General features: G+C 37.4%; 1 protein-coding gene across 2 annotated transcripts in view; it reads left to right on the top strand.

Annotated features, from left to right (window-relative positions):
- Spef2 (sperm flagellar 2) overlaps positions 1–26,054 on the top strand; it is a 182,379-nt gene that overhangs the window by 75,809 nt on the left and 80,516 nt on the right. For both annotated transcript variants that reach the window (XM_031360243.1, XM_031360242.1), the window contains exons 11-16: positions 7,511–7,730; positions 11,150–11,301; positions 12,340–12,400; positions 13,638–13,690; positions 15,353–15,456; positions 18,243–18,499. In XM_031360243.1, coding sequence (XP_031216103.1) covers positions 7,511–7,730; positions 11,150–11,301; positions 12,340–12,400; positions 13,638–13,690; positions 15,353–15,456; positions 18,243–18,499 — 847 coding nt within the window. The remainder of the gene's footprint in view (positions 1–7,510; positions 7,731–11,149; positions 11,302–12,339; positions 12,401–13,637; positions 13,691–15,352; positions 15,457–18,242; positions 18,500–26,054) is intronic.

Here is a 26,054-nt window from a genome sequence, read left to right as displayed (position 1 = left end):
CTTAGCTGCAGCGAAATGTTTTCATTTCACTTAGTACCATTTGTCACTTGTTGGCCTGGATTCCTGAGCAAATAGACTCCTACTTAGGAAGTCTTTTCCTACACCTAAATCATGACTGGTACTTCCCATGTTTTGTCCTAGCAGGTTTGGTGTTTCAGGTGTAGGTCATTGGTCTATCTGGAGTTAGTATTTGTGCAAGGCAATAGACACAATTCAAATTTCATTCTTCTGCATGTGGAAATTCAATGTTCCCAACAGCATTTGTTCAATATGCTTTCTGTTTTCCAGTATACATTTTTGACATCTTTGTCAAATATTAAATGGCTGAAGTCACATGTGTTCATGTATGAGTCTTTAATTCTATCCCCTTGTTCTACATGTCATTTTGTGTCAGTGCCATATTGTTTTTATTACTCATAATCCCTCCAGAATTGTTCTTTTTGCTCAAGATTGTTTTCTCTATCTTTTCTAGAACTTTTCTGGTAGTCTATTTCTCTTTAAGAGGTTCTTATTACATCAACTAATTTTATTAATATTTTTGAGATCCTTACTAGCTTCTCTTTATTAAAAAATTACACTTTCTGAGCTTGCTCATAGGTTTGGTGTTCTACTACATCTACCTGTCTTATTCAAAGATTTAAACCATCTTTGCACTTCATGAAATTACTAAAATTTAATGTCTATGCAGTAACTCATTTAACTTAGGTAACATATAAGCTATATTACTAACTGGCTGATTCTCAATCAACATCTGGAGAGTATAATACATTTTTCTATTTTCCATTATTTATTGTCCAAATATGTAGAAACAGAGCAAAAATTAAATACAATTTTGTATGAAATAATATATATAACATGTAGTACATATGAGCATCTCATTATCTAGGGTTTTGACTCTCTGCATTATCTATACCAAAAATACACTGAGACACAAAATAGAATGTCCTTTTATGAAGGATTCTGGCCAAAATTTGTGAAAGCTACTATCTCATAAGCTGTGTAGTAACACTGTTTATGTTCCAAATGAAGCTGAGCAACCCCAACGGTTATTTGGAGAGTTGAGAAAAATAAAATTGGGACACGTGAGAGCAAAGGCTCAAAACCCTTTAACTGCTTTGGAAATCTAGCCCTCCATGTATGCTTTTCTTTCCTTTTTTGTTTGTTTTATTTATTTATTTTGGTTGGTTAGTTGGTTAGTTGGTTGTTTTTTGTTTTTTTAAGAAATTGCTATTGTATATCTCAGACTGTACATAAACTGGAAGTAGCCATCTTCCGTTGCAGCAGTCTTGCCAGTTCCCTTGAATTCATGTATGTGTGCACATAGAGATCATAAAGATACAAGATAGTAAATACACACTGTTCTTGTCCCAAGTCAGTTGTTTACTATAAGTGTTTTAGTTAACTTCTCAGCACTGACCTTTCTAGACCTTGGAGTCTGAATTCATGGTTTCTACCATTGTTCCCATCTTTATGCATCTTTACTCAGATTTTCAACTCTGCTGTTCATCATGGAACATGATAACTCTAATACGAGTCACCATGTTCAACATAAGAACAAGGTCACCTGAAATTTGAGGACTGCTATGCATCCAGTCACCCCTTAGACTACTAATACAAGCTTTGGCTGTATTTCAGTAATCACAGACTCAACTTTTCCTCACTTCCTTTATATCAGTTTGCTAAGAAGTCATCCAGTGTACCTTTATATCAGTTTGCTAAGAAGTCATCCAGTGTACCTTTATATCAGTTTGCTAAGAAGTCATCCAGTGTAACTGCAGAGTGAGGGCAGTGTAACAGTTTTCCTGCAATGGAGTTGCCATGCATTGGCTACACTCTGAATGGAACATATACTGATTTTTACAACATTAACATTTATGTGGCTTCTTGAATTATGTCTATTGGAAGATTTTGTCCTATGTCTTAGGCCCCTATAGAAAGGCAATATAAATGTTCTTAAATAATTTTAAAACATTATATTCCAATAATATCTAAGGAAACTGACATGTTGAAAACAGGACATATGTTATATCCACTAGAAAAAGCTTATTCTTTTTAATAGGGAAGAGATTTTTCCATGCCTTTCTTCTTTTCATCTGTACTGAATTCTAAATTGCCAAAGCATTCTAGACTGGGTTTGCCTGAGCCACATCAGGCCACACAGATGCTGATAAGTCTTAGTTATCTGTGAAGACAAAAACTGAATCCTGTGGCACTTTAGACTATGACTAAATCACAGAAACCACATTGGCATGCCACTAATAAGTATGTCAGTATAACTCAATATTGTTGATTCATGGAATAGTATATACTAAATCAATTCAAGATTTTAGGGACTCATAATGAAGATCTCCCAAGGCTTAGATTCCATTTATCCAACTATATATAAACCATGTATTCATGAAAAGGTGTTAAAAAGGAACAGCTATCTCAGTTTTAATTTTAAGGAGTTTCAAGAAATAACAATAATAAATTCAAAAATAATATCTTCATTTTGTCAGTCACAATTATTATAAAAGAAGGTAAATAATCAGTTGAGAAGGCATGCTGCCTCAACAAAAGAAGCATCCAGTAACCATGGGTACATTACAGTCAAGGGAGGAAATCTACAGGCAATAGAAAATCAATTTCTTGCTCCTGAAGTATGAACCTTAGCCCATGAAGTAGATGCTATTTGTAAATGCTTCCAGTGACTCATAAAATTCCAAGAATTTAAAAACACCAGCTAACAGAAAGTCTAAAGGTTCTGGCTGACTGAAAATGGCTAGAAAGAGAAGTCTAGGTAAATCACTTTAAAGTCTACAATTAAATGCAAGGAGGCACATGAGCACTTTGAATCCAGGATGGGTAGCTACATGGTATATCCACATAATCAAAATAGTATGTGTACAGTCTGGGCCCAGACATTCAGGTTCTGGAGGATTCGTGTAGGTCAACTAATAAAAACTATACTAATGAAGTAGTTAATGTCTTTTCACCAAGAAAAGCCATTATTCATTCTGTTAATGTTTTATGATCTCTGTTTTTGAGGAGACATGAATTGACAGGAAGAGATGGCTCTTGATTTCTGCACATACAATTCAAAAATACTTACTCCACTTGTGTAGATACTTTAAAATACTGACCATCAACTAAAGATATCTTAAGTAATCACCATACGTGTTTGATAACTAACATAATTAAAATGTAATAATGTAGAACACACCCACACCCTGTTAAAACAACAGTTTTTATCAAGTGATATTTACTGAGTCTGCCCACCACAAGCATTAGCATCTTGAGACCTATAGCCCAATGTATTCATTTATAATGATGACATAATTATTTTAATCACATCTACATAAACAGCAAACATGTAAACATCTGCTAAAATATTCTGTTTCTTCCTTAGTTCTTTAGGTCACTTGCAATTAAAGTTTCCAGCTTCAGTCACAGTTTTCCCTTTTCAGTTTTTCTGATCTCCTTTCCACTCATTGGGTCCTTGTTCTGCTTTCCTTGGCCTTTGTAAGAAGCTGTCCTTCTCCTGTGGTCCTGTCCAGGATGCTGCTCCCAGTGGCTACCTGCTTATCTCCATAGGCCAGAGTTCAGTTCTTTTCCCAGCCAGAACATTCTGTTCTCTTCACAGTTAATGTTCTATTCTATTGTGTTTGGCCATAATCTGTAACTAACTCTATGATGTAGAAGGGCTTTGTCCTGACCCCAGTGCAAGGAAGCATACTTTTCTACTGAAGCAAAGCTGATGGTTGCTTGTGTTTATAGATATGTGGTGCTGTTAAATGCCGAAAGGAGCACCCAGAAGCCTCTTAAACGTTTGTTGTTAGTGGTCACATTGGCTTGTACATAGTATTACTTTACTTGATCTTCACAACAATTATTTTGTAGGCAACTAATAGTATTTTTTTACTATTTTATATTATTTTATTTATGTATATCCCAAATGTAGCCCCCCTCCCAGTAACTCTTCACAGAGTTCTTCTCCCCATCCAACATCCCCTTCACCCCTAAGAGGGTCTTCCTCACTGGGGATCCCCCCACCCCGAGGCATCAAATCTCTACAGGATTAATCACATCCTCTCCCACTGAGGCCAGACAAGGCAGTCCTCTTCTACACATATCACAATAATTTTATAAAAATTAAATTGTGCTTCAAGATAGAGGATTAAGAAAGATACAGGACAAGCAAAAAGCAGAATCATTATGGGAACCCAAGATATCAAATTTACATGTGATACTGTTTTCTTTAGTGAAGACTGAAAGGATACGCAGCTCAAAAAATGATCAGAACCTTGGCACCTATCACATCAACTTGCAATTCAAGGCTTTGTTCTTGTTTTTTTGTTTTTTTGTTTTTTTGTTTTTTTTTTTTTTTTACATTTGGGCACTTACTGATTGGCCAAATAATTTACCCAAAATCATTATCATTTCTCTACTTGTAAAAATAAGCAAGTCTAGTGACTGAAAGCAGAAGCAAGTAATCATTCAGGCTACAAAACATGCACAGTTGTGCAAGACTTAAATTTCAGCAGTGCAGATAATTATGCACAGGACCAGCAAAATCAAAGCTATTAAATTAAGACAAAATTATTCTTTTTACTTCTTTGTGTATGTTGCTTGCAATTGAATTTAGGACCTCATACATGCTAGTCAAATGCCTGATTTTGAGCTATATCCCCAGTCCTAAAAGAAAATCCTGTTAAAAGTAAAATGTTTTCTATATAGTAGTGAAAAAAGAAAATTTTAATTTTAATTATAGGCTTATTTCTTTGAATTTTTAAAGAAAATTCCAAGGAATACTTTGCTTCACAGATAAATTTTATTCATTTCAAGGATTTCATTATCTCCAGTATTGCCATATGAGGAATTCTGGCACCAGACTAAGAACCTGACCCTTAGCACTTATCAAACATGATAACTTGCTTTCTTGTCAGACACGGTCTACTAAAAGTACTGTTAAAAGGAGAGTCAAGAACATAGAAAATGTTTACTCATGACATAAGGTTTTAGAAGTATTGCCAAATTGCCTAAGTAGGATAAAACAATAAATGGTCAATACAGTTTTTCTTATTTAAAAATGCTAAGAAAGTGTTTAGAGGAATGGTGAAATTGGAAATTGTTCTACCTGAAGACCCAGCTATACCACTCCTGGGCCTACACCCAAAAGATGCTTCACCATACCACAAGGATACTTGCTCCACTATGTTCATAGCAGCCTTCTTTGTAATAGCCAGAAGCTGGAAACAACCCAGATGACCCTCAGCTAAATGGATACAGAAAATGTTATTCAATTATACAAGAGAATACTCTTCAGCTATTAAAAATGAGGACATCACCACCAACCACAGAGTATACATAGAGGGACCCATGGCTCCAGCTGTATATGTAGCAGAGGATTGCCTTATCTGCCATCAATGGGAGGGGAGGCCTTTGGTCCTGTGGAGACTCGATGACCCAGCATAGTAGATGCCCCACTCTAAGTCTAGGGTGCTGAGGCTAGAGTGGGTGGGTGGGTGGGGGAATACCCTCATAGAGGCAAGAGGTAGGGTAAGGGAATAGGGGGTTTGTAGAGGGGAAACTGGGAAGGGTAATAACATTTGAAATATAAGTAAATAAAAAAACCAAAAAATATGAAAGAAAAGACATCATGAATTTTGCAGACATATGGATGGAACTAGAAAATATCATCCTGAGTGAGGTAACCCAGACCCAAAAGGACATGTGTGGTATGTACTCGCTGATAAGTGGACATTAGCCATAAGTACAGAATACCCATGATACAACTTGTAGACTATATGCAGCTTAACAAGAAGGAAGGCCTAGGTATGAGGAAGAAAATAATCATGGGAGGCAGAGGGAGGGAGGGAGGCACCTGGGCGAGAGATGGGAAGGGGAGGGGAAGGAGGGACATGATCAGGGAAAGGGGTGGGAGACAGGACAAAAGCCCAGAGGACCAGAAGAATGAATGGAAACATGAAGCACTGGCATGGGGGTTGGGGCCGGGAGAACTTCTAGAAAGTCTCCAGAGACCTGGGATGTGAAAAGGCTTCCAGGACTCAATGGAGATGACTAGACTTAGCCAAAATGCCCAATAGTGGAGAGATGGAACCTGAAGAAAACACCTCCAGTAGATAGATATAGCTCCCAATTCAGGCACGGGACCACCCACACATCTTCAAAAATCTTGACCCAGAATTATTCTTGTATAAAGGAAATGCAGGGACAAAAGTGGAGCAGAGACTAAGGAAAGGCCATCCAGTGGACAGCCTAACTTGTATCCATCTCATGTACAGGCACTAAACCCTGACACAATTACTGATGCCATGTTGTGCTTGCAGACAGGAACCTACCATAGCTGTCCTCTGAGAGGCTCCACAAACAGCTGACTGAGACAGATGTAGATACTTAGCCAACCACTGGACTGAGGTCAGGGACCCTTATGGAAGAGTTAGTGGGAGGATTGAAGGAGCTGAAGGGGATTGCAACTCCATAGGAAGAACAACAGTATCAACTAATCCAGACCCCTCAGAACTCCCAGAGACTAAGCCAGCAACCAACAAGCACACGTTGGCTGGTCTGTGGCTCCCAGCACATATGTAGCAGAAGACAGCCTTGTCTGGGAGGTGGGTAAGGTTTGGGTGGGTGGGTGAGGGAGCACAGTCAGAAGCAAAGGGGGATGGGGTGTATAACTTGTGGCAGGGAGGATTGAGAAGGGGGAGCAACATTTGGAATGTAAAGAAATAAATTAAATTAATTAAATAAAAAAGAAAAATAAATGTATCTACTAAACCATTACTGGCTTCTCTGATTTTAATTTCAAGTTTTATTATACATAGTAATTAAAAATATTCAAGCTAGTTTCAAGTATGATGCTTCTGTCCTTCCACTGAATGATGGCATGGACAAATCTTCTTCACTCTTGTGCAAAGGCATTAGCAAGCTGACTTCCATAACTCATGTTCCAGAGACTCATTAATAAATATTACCTCATAGATTTACTTTCTTGTTTAATTTCTATTTTTATCTATAATTTACTCCTTTTAGTTTCTTGCAATTATTTTAAAATTCCTTACATTCTTATTTTAATATTAAATTTATGTATCTTCTGTATTAATTTCAATATAGATGTTTTAAGTTAACATAAATGCCATAATATAAATTATATTAATTTTTCAGTTATTTCAAAATATCTACTTCTAAATCTAATCTTTTAAATATTTTCTATTGCTTTGTGTAGGAATTTCATTTAATATTCTATAATATGAAGGTAGTATTGTTGTTATTGATTCTCTACAAAATAATTAATTATAATACTAGTTACATTCTGTTTGCTACAACCTGGTTTCACTTCTTTTGAGCTTTTATTGAAAAGTATAATCCATCTCAACCACAGTTTACCTCCACGTGGTCCTCACAACTCATCTGACTGTCCTCGTTAAGTATTTAACTGTCCTTTGTGCTTCAGTTCTGCTTTTCGAAGACAGTTTTGTTTTGTTTTGTTTGGCTGTTATTTTTGCAGAATATGGTTGGAGAGTGGGCCTTACCAGAAGACATGGTTAATAGTTCACCACCCTCCAACAATAACATATTGGGCCATGTGCTTCTGAGATTAATTGAAAAATCTGATCCATCTAAGGATAATGCTTCAGACCCTGAATTGCCTTCACTTGCTGTGAAGGGTTGTTTACTGGGGAAGACACTCAGTGGAAAAACTACTGTTTTAAAGTCTCTACAAAATGGTAAGTTGCCTTTATTTTCCTTTTCCTTATTAGATTGTATTTATCCTGACCATGGCTGCAAATGTCTATATCCATAAAAGTCAAACCAAAGGCTTTATTTAGAAAATATTTTTCATCAAATTTTTATGGTAGTAGAATCATGCGATTGAGTTTCCAAATGCAAGAAAGAGGGACTAGGGTATGTTCAATCTTGTCAAAATTGCACTAAGTGATAGAAATAAGACTCAGAAGGTGATATAGTGCATCATCTAACTTATGTAAAGTATCTCAAAAGAGACAAATCTATGCAGATAGAAAATGATTCATATTTTCTGGGGCCATGGATAGGGGATAGGTGTGCCCCTGTAATTGGTGGGGATTTACTTTTTTTTTTAATTAGATATTTTCTTTATTTACATTTAAAATGTTATCCTCTTTCCTGGTTTCCTGCTTGGACACCCCTATACCATCCCCTACTTCGATGAGGGTGTTCCCCCACCCACCCTCCCACTCCTGCTTCCCCGCCCTGGCACTCCCCTGCACTGGGGCATCAAGCCTTCACAAAGGGCCTCTCCTTCCATTGATGGCCAACAAGGCTATCCTCTGCTACATATGCTGCTGGAGCCATGGGTGCCTCCATGTGTACTTTTGGTTGATGGTTTAGTCCCTAGAAACACTGAGTGCTCTGGTTGGTTGATATTGTTGTTCTTCCTATGGGGTTGAAAACTCCTTCAGCTCCTTCAGTCCTTTCTCTAACTCTTACATTGGGGACCCCATGCTCAGTCCAATGGTTGGCTGTGAGCATCTGCCTCTGTATTGGTCAGGCTCTGGCAGAGCCTTTCAGGAGACAGCTATTTCAGGCTCCTGTCAGCAAGCATTTCTTGGCATCCACAATATTGCCTAGGTTTGATAACTGTATATGGAATGGATCCCCAGGTGGGGTAGTCTCTGGATGGCTTTCCTTCAGTCTCTACTCCATACTTTGTCTCCATATTTCTTCCCATGAACATTTTCTTCCCTCATCTAAGAAGGACTGAAGCATCTACACTTTGGTCTTCCTTCTTCTTGAGCCCATGTGGTCTGTGAATTATATTTTAGGTATTCCAAGCTTTTGGGCTAATATCCACTTATCAGTGAGTACATACCTTGTGTTCCTTTGTAATTGGGTTACCTCACTCAGGATAATATTTTCTAGTTCCATCCATTTGCCTAAGAATTTCATGAAGTCATTGTTTTCAATAGCTGAGTAGTACTCCATTATGTAAATGTACTACATTTTCTGTAAATGGCCACCTTGCCAAAAGCAATCTACAGATTCAGTGAAATCCCCATCAAAATTCCAACTCAATTCTTCACAGGCTTAGAAAGAGCAATTTGCAAATTCATTTGGAATAACAAAAAACCGAGGATAGAGAAAACTATTCTCAACAATAAAAGAACTTTTGGGGGGTAATCACCATCCCTGACCTCAAGCTGTATTACAGAACAATAATGATAAAAAACTGTATGGTATTGGTACAGAGACAGGAAGGTAGATTAATGGAATAGAATTGAAGACCCAGAAATGAACCCATACACCTATGGTCACTTGATCTTTGACAGAGGAGCTAAAACCATCCAATGGAAAAAAGACAATATTTTCAACTAATGGTGCTGGCTTTACTGGCGGTTAGCATGTAGAAGAATGCAAATCAATCCATTCTTATCTCCTTGTTCAAAGTTCAAGTCCAAGTGAATCAAGGTCCTCCACATAAAATCAGATACACTGAAACTAGTAGAAGAGAAAGTGGGGAAGAGTCTTGAACACATAGATACAGGGGAAATTTTCCTGAACAGAACACTAATGGTTTATGCTCTAAAATCAAAAATAGAGAAATGGGACCTCAAAAAATTGCAAAGCTTCTGTAAGGCAAAGGATACTGTCAATAGGACAAAACAGCAACCAACAGATTGGGAAAAGATATTTACCAACTCTACATCTGATAGAGGGCTAATATCAAATATATTCAAAGAACTCAAGAAGTTAGACTCCATAGAACCAAATAACCCTATTAAAATGAGGTACAGAGGTAAACAACGAATTCTCAACTGAGGAATATCAAATGGCCAAGAAGCACCTAAAGAAATGTTCAACATCCTTAGTCATCAGGGAAATGCAAATCAAAGCAACCCTGAAATCCCACTTCATGCTGGTCAGAATGGGTAAGATCATAATCTCAGGTGACACCAGATGCTGGCAAGGATGCGGAGAAAGAGGAATACTCCTCCATTGCTGCTTGGATTGCAAGCTGTAGGGCAGTGGTGTGTTTAGGCAACTTAGGCTCAGTCAAGTACTAGGTGTAGAACCCTGGAGCCCCAGTGGGAGGTTTCTGTCTGCAGAGGGCAGAAGGAGCTCTGCTATAGCTCCTGAACCTTTGGCTCCTGTTTCAGTCACAACCTCTCACAGCTGCCCCTGCAGGAGATGTATGCTCTATCAGGTAGACAATGCCCCAAGCTCCCAGCCTTCTAGCTGAATCCTACCCCAAGTCATGTGACCACAGCCAGGCATGCCTCACCCTACAGATAGCCACGCCCTACATGATATAAAGGGCGGTTTGCCCCCTCCCCTCTCTCTTGATCTTTGTCCTCTCTCTTTCTTCCTTTCTTCCTCTCTTCCTCTCTTGCCGCCTTCTTCTCCTCTCTTGTTCTTTGTTCTTCTCTTGCCCTCTTCCTCTTTTGCCTTCTCTCTCTCTCTTGCTCTTTGTTTTCTTCTCTTGCTTCTTCTTTCCTTTCTCTCTCTCTCTTCTTCTCTTCTCCTCTCCTTCCTCTCTTCCTTCTCTCTACTTGACTAGCCTATTTTCTCTTTCCTATAATGAAATATTTCATTTATACAGTGCCTCCTCTTTGACTAACCCACCCCACCACAGGCCTCAGCTGCAGAGAGGGAGACCCAGGATGCAGCAGCAAACCCCAGACACCATAGCAAGCTTGTACAACCACTATGGAAATCTGTCTGGTAGTTTCTCAGAAATTTGGGCACAGTACTACCTGAGGACTCAGCTATACTTCTCCTGGGTATATACCCAAAGATGCTCAAACATATAATAAGAACACCTTCTGCACTATGTTCACAGCAGCCTTATTTACAATAGCCAGGAGCTGGAAAGAACCTGGATGTCCTTCAACAAGGGATTTACTTTTGAGGCAGTGCAACATTCCTGAAAGAGGGTAATCATGATGGTCACTTGGCTTAGTGGATTTCTCAGTGTCACTGAACTGTACCCTTTAAACTAGATAAAATAATTTATTCTGTGTAATGTGAATTTTATTACAAGAAAAAATAGCTTAATTCAAGAGGCAACCCTATGGAGAGCAGTGTTATAGATTAAAGGAGAACATAGCGACAATGGTATCAATTGCTGAGAGGTTGAGATATTTACAAGTTGTCTTTTGTACTTTAGACTTCCCTGTTCGTGTGCTTTCTATTGATACTCTTGTGCAAGAGGCTATCCAGGCATATAAGGATGAAGAAAAAAGCAGTAAGACACCACCAACTCAGGAAGATGATAAAAGAAGTTCTATAGTGGTCCAGAAGAAAATGAGCAAAACTCAGGCAAGTGTGACTTCATTTTTCTACAGCTGATACACTACAGCTATGGATCAGGACAGATTGCCAAAATTCATCACATCCATAGAGTGAATAGTTCAGGTTCTGTAGAGCAAGAGACAAAAGAGAGGTTATGCTCCTCCTAATCCTACTCTGTAAATTGATTTTCCCTGGTGAACTATCCAGAGTTGTGAGCTTATTTTGAACTATGGCCATAAAATGAAGACATTCCTCAGAGGCAGGAGCTACTGGGTGAATGGGGTTGGTAGAGGATTGGTCTGCGCGTGTGTGTGTGTGTGTGTGTGTGTGTGTGTGTGTGTGTGTGATCTGTTATTAGGAGACTGGCCTACACTTACACTAATTTCACTAAGACTTAGACTAGCATTCCACCACTAAGTGTCAGGAAGTGGAGAACAGTAAATAGGCTTCCAAATATGTGGATAGAGACTACAGATGAGCCTTGGCAGTAGACTAGACAAGTGCTGGACCCCCACGGGGTTGAGGGTAAAAGAGGTCACATTGCTTGGCTTACAGTATGAAGCTATTTCAATGATTTCCAGGAACCATATAAAAACAGCTAGTTGGATCAACTTAGTCCACATAACCAAAGAACTATATTGTAGTTCTTTCTTCTTTCACATCTTCGCAAGTTTTCATTTTTATCAAGAGAGTAATGGATAATGCACATTTACCTCTTATTTACCTGTGGACATGACTGACAGCTGTGGGACTATTCTTTTAAGATATTTCCTATAAAGTGCACATTTTTGCTTTTTTTTTTTAATTTCCAAAATAGTGGTTTCTATATTTAATATACACTGGAAGCTGTTTGAAAGATTATATCACAAGTCACTGTATATCTCTATAAATTCCATACTCACTAAATTGTACTTGCTTCTGGAAATCATTTAAGATAAAAATTTCAACCCAGTTTAATATTGTTAATGTAGATAAAGTAGTTTGCTCTCAAACACTAACTTATGGAAATGTAATGGAAGAATGATAATATTAAACCTGTTTGTTTGTTTGTCTCTTTTACCATAGGATAAAAATGTGTTAGAAGCTAGTCCAGTTCTAGAGGAAGCAACACTCCAAACAGAAGCCGGTAAATAATATATCAAAACAAGTCACCTATCATTTATACTGCAAATGGTTACAATACATAAATAGTAAGGGTGCATATATGTTCATCAAACGTGATTTCAAGAGAAGCAGTGGCAAACGGTGAACATTTAAATATTTAGCTGTGTGATTACTGACACAGTGCAAGGTAGTCATTGCCTACATTTGAGACTTGAGGATAAAGTTGAAATTACAGTATTTTCACCCTCTTCCTTAAAGTAATTGTTTAAAATTTACCTTTATGAAAGAAAGCAGGATACAACATATTAATTTGTTGCTTTCTTATTTTGTTTTCTTCGTGTTTGTTTGGTTTGGGTATTTTGCGTCTCTCTTTCCCTATATAAGTGTGTATGTGTGAGAGAGTAGTATCAGAGTTTTGCACATAGAGGAAAGCATCAGTCTGTTCTCCTTCACTCAGGGAGAAAGTGGTTCCCTATTCATTAAACTGTTTTGGCTTTTAATTATTAACAATGGCAATTTAATTATAAAATGCTGAGCTTCCTAACACTCACTATAAGGTCTCTGCTTAGAATCCAGGCTAATTCCTTCAGATTATTTGTAGAATCACTGAAGAGAAGCATTTTTACTATTAAATGGCATTTCTATGTGTGTTAATGAAGCTTTTGCATATTTCAATTTGCTCACATTCTGCTCTAAAGCTCAGACTCTTCTGCTGTTCTCTGTCACCATAGAATCATTCACAGATTGGCAATAACTGTATAATTCTTCCATAGTGACTTTTCTCTCTCTTTTAAAAGTCATGCTCTGCTGATTTTTCCAGTTATTTTGTATCTTAAAACATGATTTTTGTTATTTAATTACTACTATCTTTTCATTATAAATAAATATATTCTGAAAACATTTTTCCATAGAATTTAACTAGAAGTCCATTCTGATTTCTAAATATTTCCAAAATGTTTATCATCTATTAGCTTCAAAATCCAGGAACAATATAAATGTAGTGAATTAACATTTTGATGTGTTTTTTTTTTTTTTGAGAAAATTGGTTTGTTTACCAAGAGAGAACTGAAATACTGTGAACTGGAAGTAAAAGTCATGCTGCATCGCTTGCTTTGTATTCTTGTTGAATAGATCAGACATGGCTGAGTGTAATACTCTTATTCCCCGGCTAGAGGGAGCCAACACTGGCATGTAGCATAAGCAATTCCCATGGAGACACGAATGCTGGGACTCTGACCTTACTCCTTTCCTGTTACTAGGTGTCAAGATTAATGAATCTGAACAATTCAGACAAAGTGGAAGCTTTTTATCAGTAAGTATTATAATCTAATTTTGTCTACTCATATATTGAAATGTGTCCTAATTTGTATTCTTTTAATATGTATTCAGATGTTACAAACTAAACAATGTTCTTCTACTTGATTTTCAATTATACTTAATAAAATAGTGACTAGTAATATTTCCATCCTATTGTTTATATTCTTACTATTTTCCAATCTAAAGCAGTAGAAATTACTATGCCATTTTACTAGTTTAGAAAGGTATACATATGATTTTTTTAATCAACTTGATCTTATTTCTAAAGGAAACTAGTACTTTCGAAAACAGTATTGGTTAAATATAGAGGGAAGTGATGACAGAATGAATTATGTGTGCTTCATTTACTTTTTTATTGTAATTGATTATTTTATAATGAATGTCATCATCCCAAACAAGTTTATCACTCAGCTTTTAAAACTGATTAAATATAAAAATATGGTGGACTTGCAACCAGACAATGTGCATGATGGCTGATTTATTAACAGAGAAGTAAGTTTATAAAAGCAATAAGTAGGGAGTTAGAACTTTTACTCTATCCATTTCAAATATGAATTAACTGAAAAGTTAGGTTTGTTTATGTAGTTACAGTTGCAGTTTGATGAAAGCTCCTCACCCATATTCAGTTTAGTTCAGAAGCACATGCTTTTCCCCATACACTATATTATGTGGACATGTCAACAACCAAACTATTGGACTTCTCTGCTCTTATGGAGTCCACATTCTTATAAACATGGGCAGGTAAATTGGCAATAAATACTAACAAATAAATTGAAAAGCATGGGAAAATATAATCAGGTTAAGGAAAATTGAAGAGTAAAAGCAGTATTTTGGGTAGGGAAAGGAGTATTCTGATATTAAATTAAGGTAGACCTTCTGGAGAAAGCAGAACTTAAGCAAACTGACATGTAAGAGAATTAGCTAACAGGATCAAGGAAGCCTCTCTGGCAACATGAACAGGGTGGGAAGATATAAACCCAAAATGTTTAACAAAGGCTGAGATCAGAGAGATGATGAAAGAAAGAAGTCTGTTCTGTCAGAGCCTGAAAGTAATTATTATAACATTTATTATAAGAGTATGCTGCAATTCTCTGCTTGAGTTGAATAGTTTTGAGTAGAGATAGAGTCTCATTCAGCATAAAGTACTCCAATGACTGAGTGAAGATCAGGCTTTGAGGAAACCCACATTCAGTGGCATCACACCACTTGTGCAGAATTAACACCCCTAGAAGTCATAATTATTAATTCTGGACAAAACAAAACAGCTAATCACCAGAGTGAACTTGTGAAAGAGAAAGAAAGGCCAAGAATCAAGGAAAACAACAGAGCTAAAACCTTGGAGTCTGGTCACCAACAATGTTCAAGAGATATATACGTATCTGTGTTCCCAGAGGGCAAGCTCTCATAGATATGAGTGATCAGAGCCAGATCATTCTCATTGCAAGTGTTAGAATATGAAACTTGGGGAATCTGAGATGTTGGAGCTGCTGAAAATTGGCACAGATCTCTCTGAATGCTTCCCTGACTTCAGAAGAGGGGTAAGCCCTCAGTATCTCCATTACCTAGCATGGCCACTCATTGTTTAACTTTGAACACCCTGAATAGAATATTACTTTTCAGTCAGCTCCCTCCTACCATTCTTCATTTCTTTTCACAGCTTAGTGTGCGAGCTCAACTTGGTGCAAAATCAGAACTGATGCTTAGAAGAGGAAAGAGCATTCCAGATATACTGCTGGTTGGCATCCTGGTAAATGCTATTAAGTATGTATTGCAGTTTTTTTTCTCGTACCTATTAAATATATTCTCCTTTTTCTGCATGGATAGGTATATGTACTTACATATGACTGCATGTTTGTGAGAGTGTGCACGTAATTGTGAGAGTGGCTATAGAGGCCTAAGTTTGACATCAGGAACTGTCTCATCTTTTTTTCCTTATCTTTTGAGTTGGAGTCTCTCAGGAAAACCCTGCCAAACATACAAGCTAGTCTTCCTAGTTAACTCACTTGGAGATACCATCTCCAACTTCTAAGGATAGAATTACAGTTGAGTCCCACACCCAGTCAGCATTTACATGAGTTCTGAGAATCAGAACTTCATTCCACATTCCACATGCTTATATAGCAAGCACTTTAATTACTGAACTGTCTCCCTATCGAATTTCATGTATTCTTTACAAAAAGATGTGTGAAGAATAACATAGAAATGAAATATCCAAATGTATCTACCAACTCCGTAAGTAAGATAGAGGGATACATAGATTTGCACACATATACTTCACTTCTCTCTGATTAGCCTTGACTTCCACCTGATGTAAATGAAGATCAGCTTCTACTACTTTGAGGGTATTGAGCGATTAAGTAAGCCCAAGGACAAGGTATAAGAAAAGAGATCCTAACTGACTACACACAGGCTTCTGCACTTGCTTGTATTATGATTCAGGAAGAGGGTAGGAATGATGAAGTCCAGGAGTCCTAGGACAACAGACAGTGGTACACAGTGCAGACAAAGCACATAACCTTGCTTTGTTATACATGTATATTACAGGAGGCCAGTTGTTCTGTATAATAAAGGAAATAATCTGAACAGGGTGGGGAAAAAAGAGTTAAAAGGCTCTGTTGAAAGAATTGGAAAGGAAATGGAATTGCTTAGCTGTGGTATGTGGGGAACATTAAGATCCAAGAGGAGGGAGAGTTTATAGAATTTCTTTACTATTCATCTGGGATAAGCTCCTTCTTAATGTTGTCTTAAAGGCTGCTTTAAAGATTTAAGCTGTTTCTCACTTATGTATCTAGTAATTGGGACTTGAGGCTGCTACCCTCAGAGCTGGAAGGGTTTTTAGCTTCACATTTCTCAGAAATGACATAAAGTATACTTTACTACAGTGCTCTTTGTTCCTGGAGCAAATGGATATGCAAAGCATCAAGCAGTCCTTCACTTGGGTTTCAGTAGATCTGGAGGGTCCAAACGATCACCCTCCTCACACCAAACACCATTTCCATTTCCTCTAAGATACCTCCAGAGGACTGTCACTGGTTTGCAATCTTTCTGTCTAGTCTAATGAGAAAAGGAGCATAAGTTGTTGTAGTTACATAGCTGTGTCTGGGTAGTGATGTAACAAAAACCAGTCAAGCTCCTCGGTTTCCTGCTGTCTGACTCAGTCTGCTGTGGCATCTGAGGGAGTAGGTTCCAGAAGAGGTCAAGCACTTAAGAGAATTCTCTCCTATGACTTTGGCAAATGAATTAGGAAGCCCAGTCTATGAAGAAGGTTGATCTCTCTTTGGAGAAGTCGAGAAAGTCAAATGCAGTCTCTTCCTGCTCTTGATAACCTAGTGGGGAAGATAAACATGGATGCCAGAAGGAAACTGGGAGCCATGCTGAGAATCATTAGACAGGAAGCCATTTGAAATCTATGCCCCAGTGTAGGGGAATGCCAGGGCCAGAAAGTGGGAGAGGGCGGGGTGGCAGGCATGGGGAGGGGGGAGGCAACAGGCGTTTGTTTTTGTTTGTTTTTTTGTTTTTTGGAGGGGAAACTGGGAAAGGAGAAATTCGCAAGTAAATAAAGAAAATATCTAAAATAAATAAAAAAAAAAAAAAAAAAGAAAAGAAATTCTATGCTTTTGATCAAGAATTGAAATCTTTCTGAAATTTGTTTCCCCGCCTTCCCATTCTTCCTGCCACATGATCTGAAGGATTTCGGGCATTTACCAAAAGACTTAGAAACTTCTGGAAAGGTGAATCTATTCTTTAAAATGAGAGGCAATAAGTAAATTAATACCTTTAAAATATAAGGAAGATTATTAGTTTGGTATAATTTGAAGGTAGAACAAAGATACTTAAGCATGTTTTGTGGTGGCCCATGCCTTTGATCCCAGCACTCAGAAGCAGGTGGATGTCTGAGATTTTGAGATCAGCCTGGTCTACAGAGTTTCAGGACAGTTGGTCCTGTTACACATAGAAACCATATTTCAAAAAACAAAACAAAAAACAAAACAAAACAAAAAGGAAAGTTTTAATTCAAGACTATGTTATTGATATGGTGAAATTATTAAGAGCATAAGGAGTGTGTGGGGTGAGGACCCCCTCCAAACTGGTGATGGTAGTGTTCAGTATGAACTAAGACCTGTGTCAGATTTACTGAGTGTGTCATTCCTGTTCCTCTTCACAAACCCTAATGAAGTATTTTACAGTACTTCATTGTATAGATGAGGACTTTGAGGAAGTGCAGCCTGAGCATAAGGTAGACAGAGCCACATACATGCACACCACACCATGGTGAGGATATCTGCCTGTCAGCATTTAAAACTGTGAAAGGTTACAAGTTTACAAGTTAAGAGCATAGATTTGCATGACGGCAGGAACTCACATAAGGATTTTAAGGAGGGAAGCAATCAGAACACATAAGGAAACCTCATACTTTAGTTATAAAATAGTGACATCCATGCATTAGGACGGATTTACAATAAAGTAAAGGCATTCATTGTATCACTAACTTTTGAAGAGTTGTAGTGTCTATCAGCATGCTAATAAATTGTGCTATTTGAATTTAGGGAGATACCTGTGGACCAAAGCTGGCTTCTTGATGGATTCCCGATGACATTAAATCAAGCCAAGCTCCTGGAGGAAGCACTTACAGGATACAGAAAAAAAGTCCTACAGTTACAGAGGAAGAAAGCACAAATGCCCACATTGGCCTTAGGCCCCACAACTTCCAAAGAGGTCTCTGTTCTCCCATCTGCACTTGATTTTGCCATATTACTAGATATTTCAGATAAGTCAGCGCTGGCTCGCACTAATGATATCGTAGGTAAGAGGAATACATTGATTTTTTTTGAATGTTACACTCTTTTCCATAATCAAACGTGCTTTTAGAATCTGTTGGGTTTTTTTAACCCCCTGTTTTGTTTTGTTTTTCTGTTTTTGTGTTTTGAAGAGCAAGAGAACATGAAGATGGCTATGTAGGGAGGTAGAAAGAATCTGGAAGGATTGGGAGGAATGAGAAGCATAGTCAAATATATTATATTGAAGATGTTCTTTGACTAAATTAATAGTTTCATTTAATATATTTTTTTCAAAGCATTATCTAGCAGAATTCATTGTCTCATTTTTACTGACAGTATTTAGTATTAGCCAAACCCAGAACTCTGGGCCAACTCTAAGCACTTCACTGGCCTTTTCCAGCAAGTTGACAGCTCTCCATGTCAGAGCTTCCTCTGAGACTCTTACACACAGAGAAGCAATTTGTAGCTCTCTGGCACCTTAATGATGCTGATAAAACTACATCTACTATATTGTACGTAAGGATCTGGCAACATTTTTTCTTGGATTATGTATTAACTCTAAGGAGGCAAGAAACAGTGGCTGTAACTGCTCATATGGTAAAGTTGAATACTATTGCCAAAACTCTTGATGTATTTAACTTTCCTTATCATCAAAGTGGACATATTTTATCCTATAAGTTAAAAATTGACCACAATGAAAGTATATTCTTGAGCCTTAATTTCCCCTTATAAGGTACTTGAGAAACTTGATTCATTGGGTTTTTTGTTGTTGTGCTTTAAATTTTGTTTTATTATCTACTTTATTTTTTCTTATCTAAGGTAAGGTCTCATTTTATTGTTAGTTTTAAACTCATAGACTCAATAATACACTCACCTTAGCCTCCCAGAAATCAGCAACCCCAGGACAAATGTATTTCATTACTTACAGCTCAGTTTCCTACCTAATGTAATGAAAAAAAAAAAAAGCAAGCAAACAAACAAACCATGATATTGTCGTGGATATTCAAAGACATTGGGTTTACGTACATAGGATTGGTGTATTCTATAATAAATGTCAGGAAAGTCTGTAGAAGACTTTCTAGACTTTCAGAAGGAAGTCTGTAGCTTGGCTTAGCTTGTGAGAGAGCAGCGGTTTGTATGAGGTGAGAGGAAGCACTGCAAGGTTTCCAGCTCAGGCTATGGGTGACCACCCTTGAGGTTAACACGAACTGCAACAGGACCTTAGGGACTTCTAAGGCTGGTATTTGTTGATCTGGAGCCTGCATATTTTCAGTTCATTCATTCATTAGGTTATACACTTGTGTATAATTTCCTTTTTTGGAGATCTAACTAAATAAAGAACATAACATTTAAAAAGAGCTCAAAGTCTAGAGTAACGTTGGTGAAACTGAACCCCCATTCTCAGTCATTAATACAGTATATGATCTGGTTGCTTCTAGAATTTCAGTCAGACTTCATTTGATATAAAAATAACTTAATAACTGATGGGAGCCCTGTAAGCTGAGTTCTGCCTACAAGTGTTATAGAAAAATACACTGTGATAAGGATGGAAATGTGGCCATTGGCTTTGACATTTTTGGTGACTTCACTGGACAGGGGATGGGGGAGATGGATTGTGGAGGGTTAAGGCCTGAAAGAGAGGCAGAGAGCCAGGGAAGGGGAATGAAGATAACTTTCTAGAAGCATTTTTTTTTTCTGAGAAAGGGGAGCGCATAGGTTCAGTATACCTTAAATTTCCTCTTAGAACCTGTTCTCTTTTTCCTTTCTCCTCCTCCCATCTTACAGAGAGAGGCATGGAGACAATCTGATTTTTTTTTTTCCTGGAAATTAGTTTTGAAGACAAGGTTGTGTTTTTGTTGTGGCAGTGGTTGTTTGGTTGTTTTTATTTAAAAATAACTACTTTAGTTTAACTCTGATAAAAGAAATGATAAGATGATTACATTTTGAACTTGCTACAATATAAATTCACCTGAGAAGAGAATCTCAATGAGGGACTATCTACTTAAGATTGGCCTTTGGATATGTCTGTGGGGTACTATCTAATCCCATTAAATGATGTTAAAAACAACAACAAAAACAAAAACCAGCCCATTGTGAGAGATATATTTGCCCAAGTTAAGAACAGCGAAAGCTAATGAGGCATTACACGGGGGTTCATCCATTTGTCTGGGCTCTCAACTACAGCATGACTAGATGCACTGGCTTTCTGTCCTGACCCATCCACAGTAACGGACTATAACCTGGACTTGGGAATGAAGACCTTTCTCCTCTAAGAGTATTTCTTTTTCTCAGAGTATTTTGTCAAACCTCAGGAGTGAAAGCAGGACAGAGGAAAAAGAAGCTTGGCTGATGCAGTAAGACAAAGTCGTTAGGCAGAAAAAGAAGTTCAAGTGTCCACATTTTTTTTCAATCATCTATTCTGTGGAAGGAGTGATTGCCGCACCCTGTGAGCATTCCAGGCAGCGTTATTGACTTGAATGCTATTTATGTACTTCTCAGTGTTTCTTTGAGCAAGTCTCATTCCTTTTAATCTAGTCCAAGACATCCTATCTTAGCTTCAGATATCATAAATTTTATAACCAAAACAAAAGAAAACAAAACAAACAAACAAATAAACAAAAGTCACCATTATTTTGTATTCCAAATTCATTTCTTGTTTTGTCATTACCAAGGATGGAGAGAAGTTGATTACTACACTTCTGAGGCCCTCCATTTTCTTGAATGCTGTGAAATCACACTCCAATGCTGTTTTGCTTGAATTCTAATCCCTTTTAGTCTAGCTCAAGGCTTTCTTTTTCTTTATCATATTCTGTTTATTCCCAGTTTATGAGTACTTTGTGTTTTGGATGAAATTCAGTGAGAGCTGTTGAAAAAAATTTCCTATTAATTATTTTTCATGTCTCATGGTCATGTTTGTTCTAATAGGAGTTCATAATTTCAGAAAGAGTCATAAATATTTCACACTTTTATATTATGGTATTACTAAATAGTCTTATTTGTATATTTGACTTTACAGTCACCTTAGTTTACCCATTTCTTCCCAGTGCTGATTTTTTTTCCAAGTTTGTTATTCATGACAACTTATTCTTTACAGCCTGTATCTTTTCATCAAACTTTAGGCTGAGAGGTCTCCAAAATAAAGGGTTTACTGCCTATATGTACATAGTCCAGCCTGAAATGAAAAAACTGGTCAATCCTGAAACAAAGTATCTGAAGTATCGGTGTCAAGAGCTGGAAAAACATCCCACTGGATCTAGGGAGCCAAAATATTCTATAATGAAGCACAAAAAGAAGAAATCATACTCTGTTCATACTGAACTTTAGTGACAGCTAAGAGGGGCAAGACAGTGCAGTAGGAAGAGTCCTGGGATACAAGGGAATGTTTCTGATTCTTGGTTGTTGGATTCAAGAATCAGAATATGGTGTCATCTGGGTGGCCAGACTTCAACAGAGAAGAGAGTATGGCATGCTTTGTCTTTTTTTTTCCTTTTTAATTGTGCTTGTGTTTTTTAGTTCACTTATTATTCTCTCTCTCTCTCTCTCTCTCTCTCTCTCTCTCTCTCTCTCTCTCTCTCTCTCATGCTTTTGTATGGTTATATGCACCATATATGTGCACAGTGATCAGACAAAAGCATTGGGGCCTCTGGAAATGGGTCTACAAGCCCTTGATAGCTAACGTGGCTGCTGGGAACCAGATCCAGGTTGTTTGTCAGAACAGGAAGTGCTCTCCTGCCTGGGCAGTGCTCTCCTGCCCAACATTAGTTAAAAGAAACTCTTGTTATCTTCCCTTCCTTGAATCTAATTCATCTCAGAATTGTCTCACCAACCGTCTATCCTGAGGAATTTTGAATTGCCAATCAAGCTTCTCTTCAGTGTGTTTTCTCTTATTTCTTGCCCATTTCCAAGAGATATGTGAGTTCTTATTCTAAAACCACTAAATTTTTGTGGTTGTTTGGTTTCTCTTTAATAATGGTATTTTTTTTAATTTATCTGAGAATTTGAATACCTTAGTACATAGTATTTCTGTCATTTCTATGCCTTTTTATCCAACTCCATCTCCTAAGCCCTTCTCTTCCCCTCTTAAATCCATGAACTCTTCTATAATTAATTTGTATTTTATTTTAAAATTTATTTTAAAAATGTTATTCTTTGAATTTCATGTGTGCATATACATATACATACACATACACACACATACAAATACATCATATACACATACATATTCATCACCTACATATACATCATATACATATACATGTACATATACATCATATACATCATATAGATATTCTTGTACATATACACATGCATATATATCATGTACATATACATGTGTAAATACATATACACCATATATATCATGTTCATCATATACATACACATATACATATGCATCCACCCAACTCTCTCCAGGTTCCACCCAAACACATTCCCTTCCTAACTTCTGGTCTGTTTCTTTTGTTTTATTAACCCCTAAATCTAATTAGTGCTGGTCACATATGCATGACATTGGGACTATCCAGTGCTGCATGGACCACCAAGCAGTGGTTATATCTCCAGTAAAGAGTGATTATCATTCTCTCAGAAGCTATCAGCTTTCAATGGCCAGAGGTTGGGGCCTGGCCAGCTTCTCCTTCCACACCAGGATTTTGGTTGGCATGATCTTGGGAAGCTCTTGTATAGGTAACCACAGCTGCTGTGAGCTCATGAGTGCAGTACTCATATTATATCCTAAAGACAAGAATTCATAATATTTATACCCATTCTCAAACACTTTCATTCTTTCCACTAACTCTTGGTTCCTTTAGCCTTGGTTTATATGTAGGGGCAGTTAATAATTTCCCACTCAGGACAGATAACTTACAGTTGCAGTTGCTTGCTCTTGCAATTTGCAATGAGTCTCTGACTGTTGATCATTGCAAAAATAACTTCTCTGACCATGTGTAAGAGCATCCTAGAGCAATGGATATAAACATAAATATTCAGAAGGCAGTTTGGCAGCATGACCATTTAGGTAAATAATAGTAGGGAGTGCCAATATAGTGCCTGTGAACTACCTAGCGATGGGTTTTTGATCTGGGGGTACAGTAGCAATCACCAACTCCATCTTGTGGAGCAGGCTTCAAAGTCTATCAATTGGTTACCCTATTAATAGCGAACTCCACTATTGCAGTAGTAGCCATCTTTTTTCTGACTTTAAGCTTTCTTCAAAATGTGTTAAAGTGAGGCTTTTCAAGTTGTATTTGGGTGTTTGTTTTACCTCCCCATATTTTTTCTTTTACCAGGCACTCCCATGGACACCTATAGAAGCCTCATAAAATACATAAGTGCATTATTAAAAGAATTTAAATGGAGTTACCCATGTAATGGTGGTGGTAATATTTTGAGTAGACATCTTATGCCACCAAGTAAAATTGACCTCCAGATAGGAATGGGTTATGTCTTGAGTCACTGACACACACAGCCCCATAAATATACCAAGAATGTCATATGGTATTGCCAAGAATATTGATTACCATCAATAACCTGATAGTAAACCCATCCTTGCTGAACATATCACTTATATACACATGGGGAAATAGAACTGTTGTACATCTATAAGCTTCATGCCTACTGACTATCACTCATGGTGCTTGGAGAGACTTTGAGCAATGCCAAAAGAGAAAAGTCAGCATCAGTAACACCCAGCTCCAAACCCCATGACCTACAAAGACCTACCTACAATATATATTGGTGCAATAGTGTAAAAACATTATGGGAGTAACCAACCACTTTTTAAAAGTTGAATTTAAGTCTATGAGATGGGACCCATACATGACACTTCTTAAACAGTAAAGAATCAAAGACTAGATAGGTCAAGAGCATTAGAGGAAAACCTACTACTAAGGCTTCTAAAGGAACACAGCCATAGAATTACCCTTCATGACATATTGCTATACCCATAGATCAAGGCATCACTCAATCCTTATAAAAGAAGCTGACCCTTACAATAGATGGAAGTTAACAGACTCACAGCTGGGCAATGCACAGAGAGTTAGAGGCTTTGAATCTCTCATCCCTAAATATGTGCCATTATCAATCAGCTCCTCTCAAAGCTCAAGGATCTATGTGGAAGAGTGTTGGGTCCTCCTCGTCCAGCAAGAAAGACACAACTACACGAGCTCTTCCTTTTGCAGTTTATTCCAGGACCCTTTTAACAATGCTTCTCCCTCCTGCTCTCTCCTTATGCCTGCTTCTCCTCCTGCTCTAATCTTATGCCTTCTGCCTCCTGCCTCTCTGGAGCTTACTTAAGCTCCGCCTCCCGGCCCACCCTCGGCTGTTGAGTACTCCCAAGCTTAGCCAATCCCAATGGGCCATGTAGCAAAAGCAGATAGATCACCAGATGTAGAAGCAACCAATAGCAGTAGCTTAGCCAAATAAGGGTTTTTTTTTTTTTTTTTTACAAGGCCTCTCGCTCGGGCTCTCCATAGAAGAGGAACCACAAAGATTTTAAGGGCCAGAGGTGGTAGATAAATAACATTACCTACAGAACAGAGTTGAAACACATGTGAATTCGAAGAGACTGTGGTGGCATGACATATGCATAGATGAGTGAAGACAAGGCAAAGCTGCAGCATGGAGGAGGAGAAGCAAATGCAAAAGTCCATCCCTAGCCAATAACCTATTTGTAATTGATACCTGCTTAGATAAGAAAAATCAGATTTTTTCCAGTGGAGTGGTACTAGGTATACAAACCATATTCAGTGATAAGGCCCATACACAAGAATATTTGTTCAACACAAAATGGACTCCATTTTTTGTTGTTGTTGTTGTTGCTTGTGGGGTTTTTTATGTGTGTGTACTTTTGTGCATACATCCTTTTTTTTAACTTTTATTGCATTATGATGAGAAAAGTTACATGATTTCAATTTGTCTGAATTTGTTAACATTTAAAAATATATTTTAAGTAAATAGAATTAAATCACATTCTTGTTTCCCTTTTGTACCCCAACTCCTCCCAGAGACCCCTACTTCAATACCTACAACATCTTTTTTTGCCATATTCCTTAAAATTTATAAAATATTATAACAATAAAGATGAGTATTATAAAAGTTGTTTGATATAAAACAACAATCAATTTAACATTCTTATGTAGATGCTTGCCTACAGCAATACTGAAAATACATACTTTTTTCTCAGTATAAATTTTAAGTAACTCCAAACATATTAACTGTATATTTCAAAATAATACATCACTACTAGTATTTTCTTAAATGAACATAAATATATAAAGTCTTTTTGTGTGTTTGTTTTGTATTGAGTAGAGTTTAAAATCTTGGCTCTTACTGTGGTACAAACCCAAAATAAGAACAATTTTTAGACAATGGATTTCATTGTAATAAGGCTGTACTTCAATGACCCTCAAATCACTGAAGGATTTTACCTCCATCTTAGCTAAGCTGAGAGTTGACAGTTCTGCTGCGCCAGGGAATGAATTGTAGGCACAATATTTGGATACAGACTTCCTGCTAAGTTCAAAGCTATTTGACTTGAGTGAGTGACTTTATTCTCAGCCCACAGAGAACAGGTTACATTCATTT

This window comes from Mastomys coucha, unplaced genomic scaffold (assembly GCF_008632895.1).
Source record: "Mastomys coucha isolate ucsf_1 unplaced genomic scaffold, UCSF_Mcou_1 pScaffold8, whole genome shotgun sequence".
NCBI classification, from domain to species: Eukaryota; Metazoa; Chordata; class Mammalia; order Rodentia; family Muridae; genus Mastomys; species Mastomys coucha.
The sequence above is the reverse complement of the archived record's forward strand: the minus strand, read 5'-3'. Positions and strand labels throughout refer to the sequence as shown.